The sequence below is a fragment of the Tauraco erythrolophus genome, chromosome 17 (assembly GCF_009769465.1).
Source record: "Tauraco erythrolophus isolate bTauEry1 chromosome 17, bTauEry1.pri, whole genome shotgun sequence".
Classification (NCBI taxonomy): Eukaryota; Metazoa; Chordata; class Aves; order Musophagiformes; family Musophagidae; genus Tauraco; species Tauraco erythrolophus.
The window spans coordinates 16,889,090-16,905,957 of NC_141481.1; the positions used below are offsets into that span (position 1 = coordinate 16,889,090).

General features: G+C 49.3%; 1 protein-coding gene across 3 annotated transcripts in view; it reads right to left on the reverse strand.

Moving 5' to 3' along the window:
• Nucleotides 1-16,868, reverse strand: part of RAB40C (RAB40C, member RAS oncogene family) — a 35,467-nt gene that overhangs the window by 6,932 nt on the left and 11,667 nt on the right. For all 3 annotated transcript variants that reach the window (XM_086622109.1, XM_086622110.1, XM_086622107.1), the window contains exons 2-3: nucleotides 8,212-8,272; nucleotides 6,003-6,063 (exon numbers count right to left, since the gene is read on the reverse strand). In XM_086622109.1, coding sequence (XP_086478235.1) covers nucleotides 6,003-6,063; nucleotides 8,212-8,272 — 122 coding nt within the window. The remainder of the gene's footprint in view (nucleotides 1-6,002; nucleotides 6,064-8,211; nucleotides 8,273-16,868) is intronic.

Consider the following 16,868-nt stretch of genomic DNA (forward strand, 5'->3'; position numbering starts at 1 on the left):
GGTATGAAGACCAGCTCTGCTGTAACTCAGCAGAAGATGGAGGAAGCCATCTTAAAAGCCTCTGGCCGGCTCGTGGTGCTGCCACATCACCTCATACTTCTTCCAAGCAGTGCTGGCACGCTCCAGACACCACGTTCCTAGAGCACACATCCCAAATACACTTGGCATTACCATTTTCTGCCCTAGAGAGAACAGGACGCAGACACGCACGCAGACAGGGAGCTGGCTCCAGCTCTGCACACAGTTCCAAGTAAGAGCTGCTGGCTTTTTTTTTTTTTTTTAAAAAAAAAAGTGTCTCCTTTGGAATAGCATGCACAGAATTTTAATTTACTCAACTAGACAAATGAACAGTTTCCCAGCAGCCTAAATTGTTCTCTAAGTGCCTAGATGGTTGTCAACACCACAATATCTCCGTATCTCTCAGTATTTAGTTTCACTAAGCATCTTTAAAGCGTTATGTACCCCAAATTCCTGCTGCACAGAAGTGAAAAGTTGTGCCCTCAGGTTCTGAGATCAAGGGTATCCTGGAGCCCTCACCAACATGCAAACAGTCCTTCTCCTCGACCTACCTACAGGCTTCTGTGAGAGAGGGAAGATGACTGGACCCATCCCCAGACCCATCTCAGGCCTTTTCACCATTGATTTTCAAAACTCATTCCCACTCTCTGTTCCACGCCACTGCGATTGGCACGACCCTCAGCATTCCAGCGACAGAAATTTCCACGTGAGTACGTCGTGTAGTGAACAGGGAACACGGAGAGATCGTCTGTTATTGTATCCAGCAGCACATGTGGACACTTCCTCTGCCAAAACCCAACCTTGTTTTCAGCGGGAGCTTACACAAAGATCCGTCCATACAACCACGGGGCGGGGGGGGGGGGGGGAAGTATCATCTGTTTCTGCTTGCTGCAGGTTTTGACCAGGCTTATAAGCAATAAGTGTCACTCGCTGCTGTTCTCCACCGATGGAAAAAAGCTGTTGCTGAAGAAGCCTGGAAGAGCCCTCCAGATTGGATTTCTCCGGCCCACAGGACGAAGTAAACCACAAACAAAGACCTAGTGCTGACGGCAACCAGAACACTTTGTCTCTCCTGCCTGCTCTTTCGGAGCTACGCTTGGTGATGGTTTTCCAGCTGGCACCTCGGACCTTGGCTCACGGGCTGTTACATCCTGCTGCCAAACCATTTCCCAACAGCGTAACACATCGGGGGGGGGGCGTTATTTGTCACTGAAGTTTTGATAAACATTTTGGCAGGCAGGGCAGACTCCTCCAGCAGCTGGACGGCCCCACCAAAATGACCTGAGGCAGGTAAAGCACTTGGAGAAACAGAGAAAGACGGAAGGTAGAGCAGAGCCCACATCTCAGGGTCTGCTGAGCTGCCAAAAAAGCCACCACCTTCCTGCATACTAAGAAGCCCTGAAGAGGATAAACAGCAGCTACTCAAACCACCTGCCTAAGCAGAACTCAACAATATTCATTAGTCTGTTGGGGCTGCAGCTTTGCTGTAAGACAGGAGCATTTTTCAACGTTGATTACAGCTTCCTATAGATGGTCTGAAACTATTCACGAAGGACCTTCTGTACCACACCGTCTGGGAAGAGCTGGCAAGCTGCCTTTCCAGAAACAGTTTAAATCACTAGCACATGAGGACATCAGGAATGATCCTGGCACTGCTTCTTCCTATATTAATTCTTGCAAGAATTAATATAAAAATTCTTCTGCAACACAGCATGTTCCAGACTCCATGAGTTTGTTCTGCAGGTCGCAGCACCACTGGGTTTCCATCAGTCACCATGACGTGGCCTGCATGCTCTCACTGCCCTACCAGTGCCCAGAGGCCAGTGCTCTGCTATCCCAGACACGATTGCTCTTCTTTTGCCCCAAAGCGAGACCCTGAAGTGATGTGGTCAGGACTTGCTGACCCAACAGACCCTAAGAGGGAAAGGATGATGAAAGCAGCTGCGATAGAAGAAGGGAAACTCAAATCCCAGGGAAGAAAGAAGAGGAGAGGGCCCCAGGCACACCAGTATGCCACAAGCCTCCACCTCGAGCCAAAGAGCTCATCGCATCCCTAATGGGATCAGATCAGCCAGGCAAGGCAGGAAGGGAAAGCAAGACACATCTGTGATCCTCGCAGCGCATCCTGAGGCAAACACGGCTGGTCCACCTTGGCTGAAAGAAGGGACTGGTCCTCAGTTGGAGGCAGCTCAACAAGGACAGCAAAGCTATTTTGCTTCAGATGTTTTGAAGAGGAAGAAGTTCCTGCTGAACATGAAAACCACGTGGCTATGTGCCCAGGCAAGCGGTGTGGAGCCTAAATTGGGGAAGGTATTGAGGTGCTCGAGAGGAGTCCTTTCCCTGGGGGGGACTAGTCTGCAGCCCAGACTGGGCAAAGCGCAAGGCTCTGCCTCCCGAGAAGGTCTGCTCCCTTTTTAAAGACTGTTTTTCCACTTTGCAACCCCTTCAGGGTTTACTTCAGAAGATCCAAGTCTTATCACTCCACAATAAGGTGTGTGTGGGAAAGTCGGATGCGTGTCCCTTACTTGAAGGCACTTTTCATACCAAATATTCTCTTAAGCACTGGCTGGTCAGACTCACCCTGTTCTCAGTCACCCCTGCAAAGGCTGCCAGGTCACTGAGAGCAGCCTCCTGTCTCACAGCTAACCCATCAAAGTCCTTTCTGGAAACTTGTTCTTCAAGCTTCCCTTGTGCTCCTCATGGGAAGCTCAGCTCCGTCTCACTCCTCTACCCGCTGAGAACCTTTTGCTCATTTTCAGTGTGAAGGTGCTTCGTGGCCAGTTTATATCAAGCTGTTCTTGTACAAACACCACACTGCACTTTAAACAGAGCTTTTCCCACCCTGCCGTCTCTCTTCTCCGCTGTATTTATTCTTCCTGAGCTTTTGGCTTGTTAGGTTAAAAAAAGTTGTTTCTCTTGCCTCCAACTGGATTTGCATCAGGCTTCCTACAGCAGAATTCTTGAAGTCTGACAATACCAAGAGAGGAAAGCAGACAGCTGAAGCAAAGAAGTCAGTACAGCACGTAGCATTAAACACATCTTGAAGAAATAAGGTTTTTTTACCGCTTTTCTCCCCGAGATCACACTGGGTTAAGTTGTCTTTATGCTAAGGCTATGCCAGAAGTTGTTAGCTGCTGCACGCTGAAAATAACCAGAGGTGTTGAAGTCCATTCTTGCAGTCATACAGGCATTTCTTATTCAAAACAAAGAGTCCTCTTCCTTTGGTTAACCATTAAGATACTTTCCTCTTCCATTGAAAGATGTGCTGAGTTAAAGACAGACAAAACCTGCATTCCTGCTAATACAGGAATATTGCTGTATCGTCACATGGGAGCCCATCACTTGATGCTGAAACCAACCTAAGTTTTACTCCAAGCCACCTGGAGAAGACAGCACAAGGACTCCAGTCATTAGTCTTCAAGAGGCACCCACTGTTCACTGTGCTCATCTCATGAACGCTTTCAGAGGGCAGTGGCGATACTTGGCTTGGGAACTCCTCCTCCTCCTGCTGGGCAGGCTGGCTGTTCAGGGCTCTTTTGCTGTTTTTAAGGGTAAGGGTTGACTATTTTGGCAGGTCAGGATTCAGGTATCGCAACAGCACTTTGGCAAAGGCATGCGTTGCACAAGCAGAACGCAGGCTTTGAGGAACAGGCGTAAGCTACACCTTGCTGTGCACGGAAGCTCCATACCCCAGCACTGAGCACTAACACATTCACATTAAAGGTCCCTCTGACTGCCTGGTGAGGTTTATTGTGAACATCTCAGACCGACTCCTTGGGAGGGGTAAGCAGATACGATGGGGAAGGCAAGTGTTGCAGGCTAAGGTGAGAGCTCCTAAAGCAATACTGATAAATACAGCAGAAAGGGAAGATGTTGCCTCCAAAGCAAGAAAGGTCAAGAACTTCATTTTGAGAAGGGAAGATGAAAGCAAACTTCAATTTCAAACTCCTCAAGGTCAGCCAGATACACGACACTTAGAGCATCCAGGGTCAAACGTAGCGTCTAGGCAGAATGTGCTGCAGGACCTCAGAGGATGCACTGTGCCAAGGCCTTACAGCTCCATGGCAGTTTCTAGACAGCTGTGTATCTGCCTCTCCATCCACAGTCACAGAATCACAGAATGGTTTGGGTTGGAAGGGACCTTCAAAACCATCCAGTTCCAACCCCCCTGCCATGGGCAGGGGCACCTTCCACTACACCAGGTTGTCCAAAGCCTCATCCAACCTGGCCTTGAACACTTCCAGGGATGAGGCAGCCACAACGTCTCTGGGCAACCTGGTTCAGTGCCTCACCACCCTCATTTCACCTTTCCTGTCTGCCCCAGTTTGCTGTATGGCAGCAGCACCTACAAGTCGTGGCATGTGGGTGCAGGCTCTGCCGGGTGCAGCCTCGTGGAGACACAGCGCTTGCTCCGAGGAGCTCACAGTCTACACGAAGGGGAGAAAGTCTTCTGTACAGCAGTTTGGAAAAGCAGGTCACGCTGCAGACAGGGATGAAAGCTCTCAAATTATATTTCTGGACACATTAGTTGGGAAGCCTGCTGTTTTCTATTCCCAGTTTGATTTGGCATCTCATACAGCAAGAGCTCAGAAAAAGACTGACCAAAGACCAAAAGACTGACTGTTACGTGGTCATCAGAAAACCACGCTGACTGATTCTCTTCACTTACAACTGGTAAGGTAAATCCCATGGGTCTCCAGACCACAGGTTATATCAGGACTGAAGCTGTAGATTGTTCTGAAATGTAGTATGGGCAGAGGGAAGCTTAAAGATAAACTCACACATTGGACCAAGCATGTGAACGGGAGATCCCACGCTCTCCCACCGCAGAAGGCACGCTCCAACGCTCCTCGCCTTGCACTTCTGCAAGCACCAGGAAATTGGCCTCCGCTTCAAAGGAGCTGCCTCAAAGCATCCACACCACCAGAGATGTGCACAAACAAGAATGAACGAGACACCGGAGGAGATACCAACAGCACGTCCCAGGTGAAGCGCTCTCACGTCTACAGCACGAGTGAATTTGCAGGAAGACTTAGAGAAAGAGAGCGTGATGGATTTTGTCAGTTGGAAAAGGAAAAGTCTACAGCCATAAGGAGCAAAAAGCCAAGAGTGATAGTGGCAAGAGCTTGAATAAAAGTGGCAAAGTTTCCCAAAGGCTGGGAAGCTACCAGGATACTGGCACAGTCAGGAGGTTGATAGATAGACACTTCAGAGTCAGAAGCTAAGAGAGGAGGAATTTTCGCCAAAGTTTTCCAATTTGGAAACAAAAGGAAAAATACAGTATTTCATTTAACTTAGGAAGACTATCCTGCAGGGATCCTGTCACACTACTAAAAGCACCATTAACTACCTGCAATTTTTCAGAAGAACACAAGATTCTTCTGCTGTTTGGAATCTAGATGCTCTTCCGGAGCAGGGCCCAAAGGTGGAGCTCAAAACGTAGCGCTCTGTCTCATGTTTTAAGGAACATACTTTATGATCCAATTGAGCTGCTCTAGTTTCGAGTCTGCATCAAACACGCAAGTAGGAGCCACCCTATTTTTGGAACTGACTGGAAGGCAACACAGACTGGAAGAACTCCACTGGGAAAGCCAATGTCATATTTAACCAAATTCGAGAAACCTCAGAAAGTACGAGCTCCCACATTAAAGCTAAGGCAGATCTAGAGCTAGAATCACCTTGTCCTCTATAACTCCACCTTCTCAGCCCTTCTCTAGGAACCAATACCAAATATAGTCTGTAACAGACCTTTTCTGTAGGACTCTAGGAAAGTCTGTCATTCACTGCCCTCTCTCCCACCATGTCACAAAACCAGGATATCAGGCAGCAAGATGACATGCAGTGCCTCTTGCCATTGACACAGATCCCATCCTTTTGATGCTCGATGCATTCTTCTTCCAAGCTCTTTACTATGGTATGAAAGATTTTTACAGCATGAAAGAAAAGCAAGTGTGCCCCATCAAAGCACTCAGAGCAGCACTTACCTGGGCTCCTCTAGAGTAGGATCTGAAAATGGTGCAAAATCTTCCTTGCCCTGATGTGTCCCTGCAACAAAGAAAAGTAAAGTTACAGCTACGACATCTGGAGAATGGAATCCCATACTGCACATCTCCTGTTGGACTTAAATAAATAAATAAAAAGAAATCAGTGTTGATCTTGTCAGATCTTCCGAACACACATGGTAGCCAAACTGCTCTGCACGGTGTTTTTGGGAAGAATCAGTGGATACATCACCACCTGTGGTTAGCCAGACACAGTCCAGAGATCCTGGCTGTCATCGCGCTTCCCACGGAGAAGGTACAAACCAAAACCACTCAGCTCCAGCACTACCTTATGATGTACCAGGATGCAAGTCACTTTATTTCCTTGGGCAAAGGATTTTCTCTCTAGTTCTCCCACAGGAGCTGAAAGTCTGCGAGACTGCAGACCTCTCCTGGTCATGCAGAACAGCTGACACACCACAAAATGAACACAGCCACTCAAGATAGGAGAAATTGTCTTGCGCTGTCTAGTTTCATTTATTTTTCCAAACACGCTTGAACCAAAAATGAGAGGAAGTATCTTTATACCCACATCTCTGACAGCCCTGGTCGATCACACCCGACAGACAGCTCGGGAACGGGACTAGGGAACAGCATTTCCAGCTTGCTGCAACAATAAGGGGCTATTCTGTCACTGTCATTTGTCCTGACTGCAACACCTAACGTGGTATAAATAAGTTTGACTACACTGCCAGCACCTCTCAGTGCCTGCAGGAACATCTGGGACCATAAGCCAGAGCCCAGCACGCTCATTTAACCAGTGTATACCGAAATGTGTCAGGGTAATCAGGGACATGTTATGATGTTTGTCATATCTATTCACTGGGCCAGGATAAAAGACACATTAATGACCACTGAGGAGCCTGATGAAACCCTCAGCCAGAGTCAGCATCAGCTACAGTGACCTCAAGTTCAGGACAGTCGTTCTTTCAGATCTAAAGCTCTCAAGGACCCTATTATTGGTCCTGGACATCGGTCTAACAGTCTGTGCTTAAATTTCCTTCTCCCCCGACAATCAAATCTTGGGTTGTATGAGGAAAGCAATGGTAAAAGGTTACAGTAAGGTGTCACAAACTGATGCTACCAGCTTTTCAGGGAAGGTCTTGTGCTAGTTCTCCAGCTCAAGAATTACAGTATAAAAACAAGGTTTCAAGAGGGAAGCAGTAAGTAACTACACACTTGGGGCTGAAATGTTAAAACAGACATCTTACAAGAGAGATAAAAGAATAGAAGCAGCACGTATAAACACACAAGCTAGAACAGAAGAATTGGCTGCTTCTGTTCTTTTGTAAGAAAAACGAGGACATTGAGGTTCGGAGAGCAGGGGTACAACTAAACCATGAAACTATACACTGCTAGAGTCAGGCTCTGAGGCTGAGAGCATGGCGTTCATTCCTATTTAACAGTTCCCACGGATTACTGATATTCCTGTTACTTGATACAAGTGCTGGTAAAGGGGCTATTTAACTTCATGTTTTAGGGCCTGTGTCATTCCCTGCTAGTTCCCAGAGAAACCCAGAATAGGGGCAGGCTACCTATCCCTCCTTTCATCTACAGGATTGCTGTGTCAGCTTCTCAGCAGGTTAAACCTCAGACAAAACTGGGCCAGAAGGACTCCAGATCTCCCTCCGGTGCTGACAGATAAGGCAGCATTCTCCCACCTCCATCCCACCGTCAGGTCGCTCCAGTAAGTCCTGCTCTCCAGTGGTTTACCATACTCTGACACTAACTGTGAGGTCTATTCCCAACTCCTGTTTTAATTTTCTACTCAAGTCATTGAGACAGAGCAGCTTTTGTAGGGACTAAGGGCTTCATCCACTTTTTTCTCCTCCTTTCCTATTCTCTTATCTATGTTTCTCATCCTAGGATTTCAGGAAAATCCAGTATTGCTTCCAAAATAGTACTGTCCTCTCCTTGACGGAGAGCTGTATGGGTACACAGTCCAGTACGACGGAGAAACACTGTAATGGGACCATTCTGGCAAAGAACAGCACGCGGTTTGTGCTGCTCCGTCACCGCACAGGGCTTTGGTTTGCTGGAGTAACTCACTGGTAAGAGCAGCCAGCAAGCTCCACCGCACGCCTGGGGATGCTCTGCACCCTCTGCAGCTCGGGACAGCATCCCACCACGGCCCCTGTCCCCAGCCACTCACCAGAGTTCCAGCTTGACCCTTCTGCCGTCCAGCAAGATCGTAGTGGTCTTGTAGTCAATTCCTGCAAGGAAGTCAATAAAAAGCTGAGCAAACACTGACAGGTCTTGAGACGAACAAGAAAGCTGCTCTGCCCACCCAGATCTATCACCTCATGTTTACAGAAAGTGATGTTTTCTCCCTCTTGCTGTATTGTGTGTTTGCAGAGGGCTACAGAGACTTGATAGGAACAGACCTCTGCTTCAAGGCAAAGACTACGCTTGGGGAGCGCTCTCCCTCCTCCCTAAAAATACAGTTAACTCCTGGACTGCTTACTGCTCCACTGTTGGAGAAAACCTGTTAGGACTCCAGCTGCAGTGGTCTGCAGCATTAACCTGAGTGACAGTGTTAAACTACAGACTTTTGGGGGATGAGCCAGAGCTGAACAATTTAGAAGAATCTGTGCCACGTCAGCCTGCAGACCCACCACCTCTCAACAAACATCACTGCCTGAAACAGCCAAAGGACGTTTTGGGAGGTGGGTGATACTGAAAGCCTGTCCAGAGGATGGTGCTGCTGCTTCTGAGCAGCTCCCAGGTGCAGCAGAACACATTCACCCATTACCAACAACTGGGAAGGCACCACTGACACCTGCTCTTCATAGCACCAGAGCAGCTGAAGACCCTCCCAACGACAACACCGGGCTGTGCAGACGAGAGGGATGCCCAACATCTTCAGATCCACAAGGAGTTTGTTCAAAACGGGGAGCCTGTCTCACATTCAGACAGAGAAGTTTAAAAAAGGAGCAACTCCACTTGCAAGCAACACATCCAACCCGAGCCGAGCGCGGCCACGCGAGCCCCAGGCACAGGAGGGAGGAGGCACGACCGCACCTCCCACCTCCTTCCCTAAAGCCTGGGTTTGGGAATGGCACCAGGTGCCCAGGAAAAGCAGCTTCTCCGCAAGCTCCAGTTAATCAGCTTCAACCCTATGGAAGTTGCTCAACCAAAGCACCGTGCACCATTACTGCACACCCACTGAAGCAGAAACTAATTTACAATCATCTTTAATAAAGCAGAGTCGCTTCACTCTGATTAGATCAACTCTTTTTTTTTTCCCCTCTCACCAATAGATATCAAACTTTGAATCTATATTAAAAACCCACCGTTGGGTGACGACCTGTATTTCCCTTTTCCTGCAAGGATACTGCCCCGATAACCAAACAGACAAGTTTGTCAATAAAGCAAATGGATTTTTCTGAGTCATCAGCAGGAGTTCCCTGTTAGGGAAAAACAAATTAGATTTCAGCCTTCATAGGGTGCTATAAAAAGCAATAAAGATAATTATCTTAAATTCCAACTATTTCCAGTGCTTTATCACAGAAAATACAGTTTACATTTTATCTTCCTCCAGAGACAAGTGAGTGATCCATATTTATTTTCAGGCGGATATAAATTTCCCCCATCCCCAGGGACGGCGAGCAGCAGTGGGAGCAAGCCTGCTCCACAACCAAGAAGGAGCACCCAGCATCTCCCCCTCAGTTCCTGAACCAGGATCATCCCCTGGCACGTTAGGGAAGGGGTTTATTAAGCCCACTGCCCTGTTTCAGATGCAAAATGCCCAGAGACTCCACTCCGAACTTCCCCATTTCTTGGTAGGCACAAGAGCTCCCTGCAAGCAGTAAGTCCTCCGTGTCCTCCGTGCCAGCAGCCCAGGCGCTTGGATGCAGCAGTTGCATGCAAGCACCAAGGAGGGGGAATAAGGACACTGTTTTCCAGGCACAAAGGCCATGTGCTTCCAAAAAATGCCACCGTTGAGGCATTCCCTGTCACAAATACACATGACAGTCACCAGAGCAATGTTTTAAATACCCGTTCCCTCCATGCCCACCTGGAACGACACCACATACTTTAAATCAAAGCAACGCCGGTCTTTGGGTCGAACAATAAGACCGTGACCAAAGTGGGCAACCACCAGAAAACAGCACTGGAAAACTTCCTGAGCTCCTGCTGCAACTGCTCCTGGCTCCAAAGATGCACAGGAAAATAAAAAGGCAAAACAGAAGTCCTCCACAGTGATGTCTATGCTCGGAAGAGAAGGGATGTGAGAGGCAGGGTGGAAGCACGGGGTGCACAGCTGTACTTGCCCCTGCAGATGTCCAGTCCCAGGGGACAGGCAGGGACGGCAGCCCACCGCTTGGGTGGGAATTTAAACCAGCTCATCACGACGGAACGGTTCTGGTAGACTGTCCAGGCACCTGCTGCCCACCAGACGTGACGTCAAGCACCGAATGCAAAGGCACAGAGGAAGGAAAGCACCGAATCCATGTCTTCACCTTTCCAGACAGCTGCCAGGCAACTGGTTTCGCTGCCCGGCCTCAGGGCAGTCCGTGTCTTTGCGCGGAACTTCTCTCCTTGGCATCAGGGTGCTGGAGGTGAAGAGTAAAGGCCTTCCTGAGGGCTGCACCCCGCGGTACTGCCAGGGAACTGGCCTGAGGAATTCACAAAGCTGCTGTGACTTTGTATTCTAGGCTACAGTCAGCATTTAAGCAGCACCTGGTAACACAGGCTGGAGGAAAGCAATGCCCTTTTTAACTCGCATACACCCAAACTGGGACTGGGGACTAAATTCACGAAAGGTTTTTGAGCAAACTCTACTTACAAGCTCACCGATAAGGACAAAAACCATGCAACTGCAGTGTTCTGAAGCAAATGTCAGCTTCCCTCTTCCATAAACACTCAGTGCATCAGGACAGCTCAAAGGGACTCATGGCTGGCACCGTACCAGTTTAGTCCCAGTAACAACAGCAGTTTCCTGAGTCCAATACACACTCCCCCCATTTGCAGCTGACAGGGAAGCCGAGCAGCTCACCTCACTTTCCTAGGCTTCCCCCTTGTCCGAGGGACCTGGGGACAGAGGGCCACAGCCCCACTGGCCGCAGTAGCCACTAGATGCCACCACTGCACAGAGGCTGCCGGCCGTGCCGTGCCACGGCTGCTCCTCCGCCTTTTCATTTCAGGCACCTCAGACGCCACGAAGTTCAGGGAAGTTTTTAAAGTTTAATTTCTGTAGCTGACGGGGTTTCCCCCACCCGAGCACCACCTCTGCTCGCAGCCAAGTACAGCTCATTTCGAGAGCGACGCTCACCCTCCGCCAGAACGCGCTGCGATCCCCGGGAAGGGATGCTCCTGCCTCGGCACACGCAGCACCAGTGGAGCCACCGACTTGCCTTGCCACCTCCACAGCCCTGCCCGGCCCTCGGGGCACGCAGCACTGGGGGAAAAGGAAACAGTCCTGTTTAAAGCTGATTTTATATCAACCCATCTCTTTCTCGACCAATATCTGGCATGACGCAACAAAAGGAACGAGGCTTGGGAAACAAGTCGGGGCTGTTCTCTCTAATTCAGCATTCGGGCCGACTCCTCTGCTATTTTTCCAGCCCTGCTTTAGACTCCTACCGACGCTGACGCCATCCCAAGCCCACTCCTCGAGCGGCGAGCCGACCTGGCACAGGGCGCTCGGCAAGCCATCTGCTGTCACCGAGCCTGATGTCAGACACTCGATGCCCCTCCGCAGAGCTGGGTTTCACGCTGCCGGGCAAGACTCCAGGGAATTCCAAACCTTTATTTCTTTTGCCAGTCGGTATAAGCAAAACCTAAGAAAGCAAGCCATTTTCCCATGGGAATGAACAGGACGTGTTGTAGGAAACTCTGACCTCTTCCAAATTACTCACGCAGAGCACAGCACGCTTGGCATCGACATGGCCTGAAAACCCCCACACCCAACCTCAGCTCAGCTAAAACTTTCACCCAAACCATTACACCTGATGCGGACAGGAAAAGGAAAACCCCTCCAAGAGAAATTATCACTTTCTTCCAGTGCTTGATGCCACTTTGTATCAGGCTGTCAGTCCCTCTTCCTCTTGGGAATTCAGGGCTGGGAGAAAGGCGTCCCACCGCTCCGCCGAGTCCCTGAGCTGCATCTGCCCGAGCAGCAGCACGCCGAAAACACAACGGAGGAGGCAGCAGGAAGCACACACAGAACTGGAAGTCCCATTGGAAAAGGCAGAAAGACAAGGGAGATACATGTTTCATGCTGCTCTTGGGCCGTCCCTCTAAACAGATTAACATCTCAGGAACATCACTTCAAATAGCTCAAGTGAACAAGGCGCTACAAATATTTCCTGCTGTAAGCACAGCAGCTGCTTGGCTTTGTGTAGGTCTTGGTTTTAGAGGAGACAATTTTGCAGCTGGAGATGCTCAGGATGACTCTGCCCCAAGGCCTGGGTGGGGGACCAGAAGGGTTGTCTCCCCTTAAAAAGGCAGATTTGAGCAAAACCTTACAGCAGTAAGAGCAGGACGTGCCTTTTTCCTCCTTCAGCTTTCCAAGGCGATCCTGACGGAGTGCTGAGGTGAGAGCAGGTCCAGCTCTCAGCGTGATGCTAAAGCCAGCGCTGCGGTTTAGGTTATTGGTCCAAACCAAGATTCCTCCTCCAGAGATGCTCTAATGATCCAACTCCTAATTAACAGCTTCACTGCACCTATACAAATACCAAAAAGGTACAACTGGGACTCGCCCCACGTTGAAGCAAGCCACCAAAAGGTTCTCCTGCGACCTTCCTCGAAGGCTGGGCTGCAGCAGGCTGCCAGCAACGTCTCCAGTTTGCACCTGCAGTGTCTTTAGGAAGAACAGAATTGATTCACAAATCTAGGGCAGGAGACATTCCAGGTGATGCTCAAAAATCTCTTCCCAAAGGAAAAAAATAATAATAAAAAAATAATCAATGCACTCAAGTGAAACATTCATACAGTTTCAAGACAAGCTTGCTTTCCTTCCGAGAGAGACTCTGCTTATCACTCGAAGTCATTTACAGTTTGTGTGAATCAGATTGGCCAAAGATGCTTTTGCCACCTCATTTCTTACATGAATTGTTTTCTGCTTGCGAGAGCTCGGAATCCACCACTTTACTTTCTGTTGGTCCACCCACAACAAAAACCAATGCACGATATTTGAACTCCATTAAAAACATAATCAGTTCCCCCACCTTACAGACATGGGCCGTATAACATCACCTCGTTTTGTTTTGTTTTTTAATGAAATTAAACTGGGTTTCATTTATTTATAATACAAAAGAAGTCAACCAACCCATTTGCAAAGTGATATCTAAGGTCAACAGCCAAAACCTGAGGTGTACAATGAAGATGAGCCAAGGCCAATCCTTCAGTCTTTTCTTATATAAATAAGAAAATAAGACAAATTGAGTAGACTTTGTTATTTATCTGACTAATGCTGCCTTTTGGCAATTGTTATTTCCTCTGCAGCCATAATTAAGCCAGAGTGGCTCCATTCTGCAACAATCAATTCTAGCAACGATGGCAGCTGAGTCCTCAGAGGACTGATGAGCCAGACGTTCCCTATCTGTCGACACCCCTAAAGAAACACTCTGCTTTCCTGGGAAGTTTGAACTCTGGCTCATGAGCCACCAGCAACACCCATCGTGCCACGGCAGTGCCTCACCCAGCGAGCTGGTGATGGACTTGCATCTGTGACTGCCATTAGTACAGCCAAAGCCACCATGTCACAGCTGTCAAACAGAAAATGCTGGATTTTCCCCCAAAGCACCCCCAGACTTCTGTTTTCCTACAGGTTATCAGCTCTGCTGAGTCCAGAAAAAGGTCTAGGACTTCTTAAAAGGTCTTGGACTTCTTCAAAGGTCTTCTTAAAGGTTTGCAGGTTTAATGCCACACAGACCAGTGACTGCTGGGAGGAGAGGAGAGTAAAAAAAAAAAATAAAAATAGGGAATGCATGTGAAATATTTAACTTGCTGAGATTTCACAGTGAACCCGAGTAACCAGCTATGAAGGGCTTGTCGTGCTGCACAGCGTTCAAGAGGATCCTCGGGAGAAAGCGATGTAGGTGTCCGTGAGCAGCTGGCAAATCAATAACCGAAAAATTTGAAGGCATGCCATGATTATTAAACAGGCAAACACCATCAAGAGAATCAAGCAAGCTCTTTTTCTCCTGGGGCAGCACTGAGAATACCTCCCAATCGGCGTGGTGGACTTTACAGACCAACTGTGACGAATTTGTAACCCAAGCGTTGCGGCAATCCTTACTTAATACAACAAGGAAGGATCAGAAGCCATAATCATCCAGTGTGCAGCTGGTCTTAAATGATTGTTTTCACTGCCACAAAAGCAGATGAACATGAAGAAACACTTCAGAGTGGGTCAATGGATTGTAAATAATCTTTTTTCTACCCTTCTGCAAATGGAAAACATTAAGAACGAATCTCCCAGAGAAGCTTCCCAGCAGCAAGGACTCTGCTGTGGCTAAGCAGAGATGAGTAAATTTAGTTTTAAACCTTTATCCCCAGTTCAGACAATGCTGTGGATGTCAGCAAGAACACCACAGCCAACCGTGAATTTTCAGGAGAACAGTCCCTTACCAGCCAGACTCACAGGCAGCTGGGCTGGGCTCCCCGAGACCGGCTCAGGATGGCTCTGGGCAGGGTGTCCCCTCCTCTGAGACCCTCCTGCAGGGCTGGCAGAGCCTGGCTGGGTATCCAGCCTGCCATGGTCCCTCAGTGCACCTTCGGGCACGTGCAGGCAGGCTTTCTACCACATAAGCTAGCAGTCGTCTTACTTGTGTGTGCACAAGACGCAAGCTGCTGAGAGGTCCCTCCTTCTCCCTCCAAAGGGTTTGTGGAAACCTTTCAGATGCATTAAAAGAGGGAAAAAAAACCCCAATTCATCTGTGCAGAACCCAGCGCAGCGATTGCACCTCTGCCTGTACGACAGATTTGGTAACCAGAGCCCTCCTGTGCTTCAGTAAGTTCAGCCTAAAGCCATCGGTGCAGAAATTAATTTATCCCGAATGCCAGCAGTCACCGAGCAGTGTCCAAAGTCGACTGTTTATGCTACCAAGCCCCTGGTCTAAGCCACGACTGAAATGGTTGGGTTTTAGGATGGAAAACCACACAAGGCTGCCCAGCTCCTTCGGAAAGCTGGAGCGCCTGCGGCACGCCACGCACATGGGGAGAGCGGCCAGCAACGGCACTGGCTGGCAAACCGACCCCGGCCAACGATTTCAGAGGGGCAAGTCAACGATGAAAAGCAGTAATTGCTTCCTACGGGGCAGGGGCACCACCCCACACCTGACAGTTGGGAGCCCAAGAGGCTGGTGTGCCACGGTTTCCCCAAAAATAAACAAGTGGGGATGCTCCCATCGCTGCCGAGCACCAAGAAAAGGCAGCAGCAGCAACATCCAGCTGGGAAGAGAGAAGAGAGTCATGGAATGGTTTGGGTTGGAAGGGGCCTCAAAGACCATCTAGTTTCAACTCCCCTGCCATGGGCAGGGACACCTTCCACTACACCAGGTTGCTCAAAGCCTCATCCAACCTGGCCTGGAACACTTTCAGGGATGGGGCAGCCACAGCTTCTCTGGGAAACCTGGTCCAGTGCCTCACCACCCTCAGAGGGAAGAATTTCTTCCTTAGATCTAACGGAAATCTCCTCTCTCTCAGTTCAAAGCCATTGCCCCGTGTCCTGCCACTACACACCCTTGTCCAAACCCCTCTCCAGCTTTCTTGCAGGCCCCCTTTGAAAATGCAGGAAGGTCACAAAACTGAGGCCAAAAGATGGGTGCAGCAGCTCCGGATTGGTGTTGGGACACGACAGCAGACCAGCTCAAGAATAAGAGCATCATTCCCACTTCCAGACCTCAGCATGCAAAATCCCCACCCCAAACCAAGGCAAAACTCCACAGACCACCCTCACCACCCCCAAAACCGAACCACACTCACTTGTGGGGCTGACAGTGGGAATCTGGACAGCAAGGACACTGGTACAGTAGCTCTCACCACCGCCTGAACCAAGACCCTCCCTGTCAGGTTATTTCAGAGTGAACTAACTCCCCACCCACAGGGTGTCATCCACAGGCAGCGTTCCTGGCAGCAGCCCCTCTCCAGTGCCTGGCTTTGGGATGTACTGGGAGCTATTCACACGATCAGGCCAAGAGAGATGGAGCTCCTCCAGAACAGCTCCACAGCACGTTCCTGCAACTCAGGCAGCACCATACAAACTCACCGGCTTCTCCACTGGCTCTTTGCTCAGACCCAAGTGGGCACTGGCCTCCTGGGACTCATTTTCTGGCAGAACCCTACTCCACAAGGAGACAACAGTTATTACCCCCATCGCCATGTTCACATGCTCCCTCTCATTGCATCCCACACCCTGCACCTTTTTATTTAAGAATGGTTTACGGCAAGATGGTCATTAAATTGCAACCTACAGCTACTGAGTCCAGGAGCCAAGTTGCTCCAAGGAGCAGAATATAAAGCCAGGACGCATTATGAGTGTAGTTCAAAATGCCTTATTTTGGGCTTTTGGGGTTTTTTTTTCCATGCCTTCACCAGCCTATGAGTAAAAGGGCAGCCAGGGCTGAAGACTCATATCAGAATTGTTCGCTTGTGGGCAAAAGCCGATGCAGAAAGACGCGTCGTTTCATTTCCAGTCAAACGAGGCAGATGGGTACGGAAATTACAGGCGGCCAGGAGCTGCCAGCTGCTGAAAAGCAAACAGGTTTTGCACTGCAGCGTGCAACAACCGAATGTCTTAGTCCAACGCCCAAACCTGCTCCCAGGCAGGAGGCAGCTGCTGGGGCCAGCACCCAAACAACA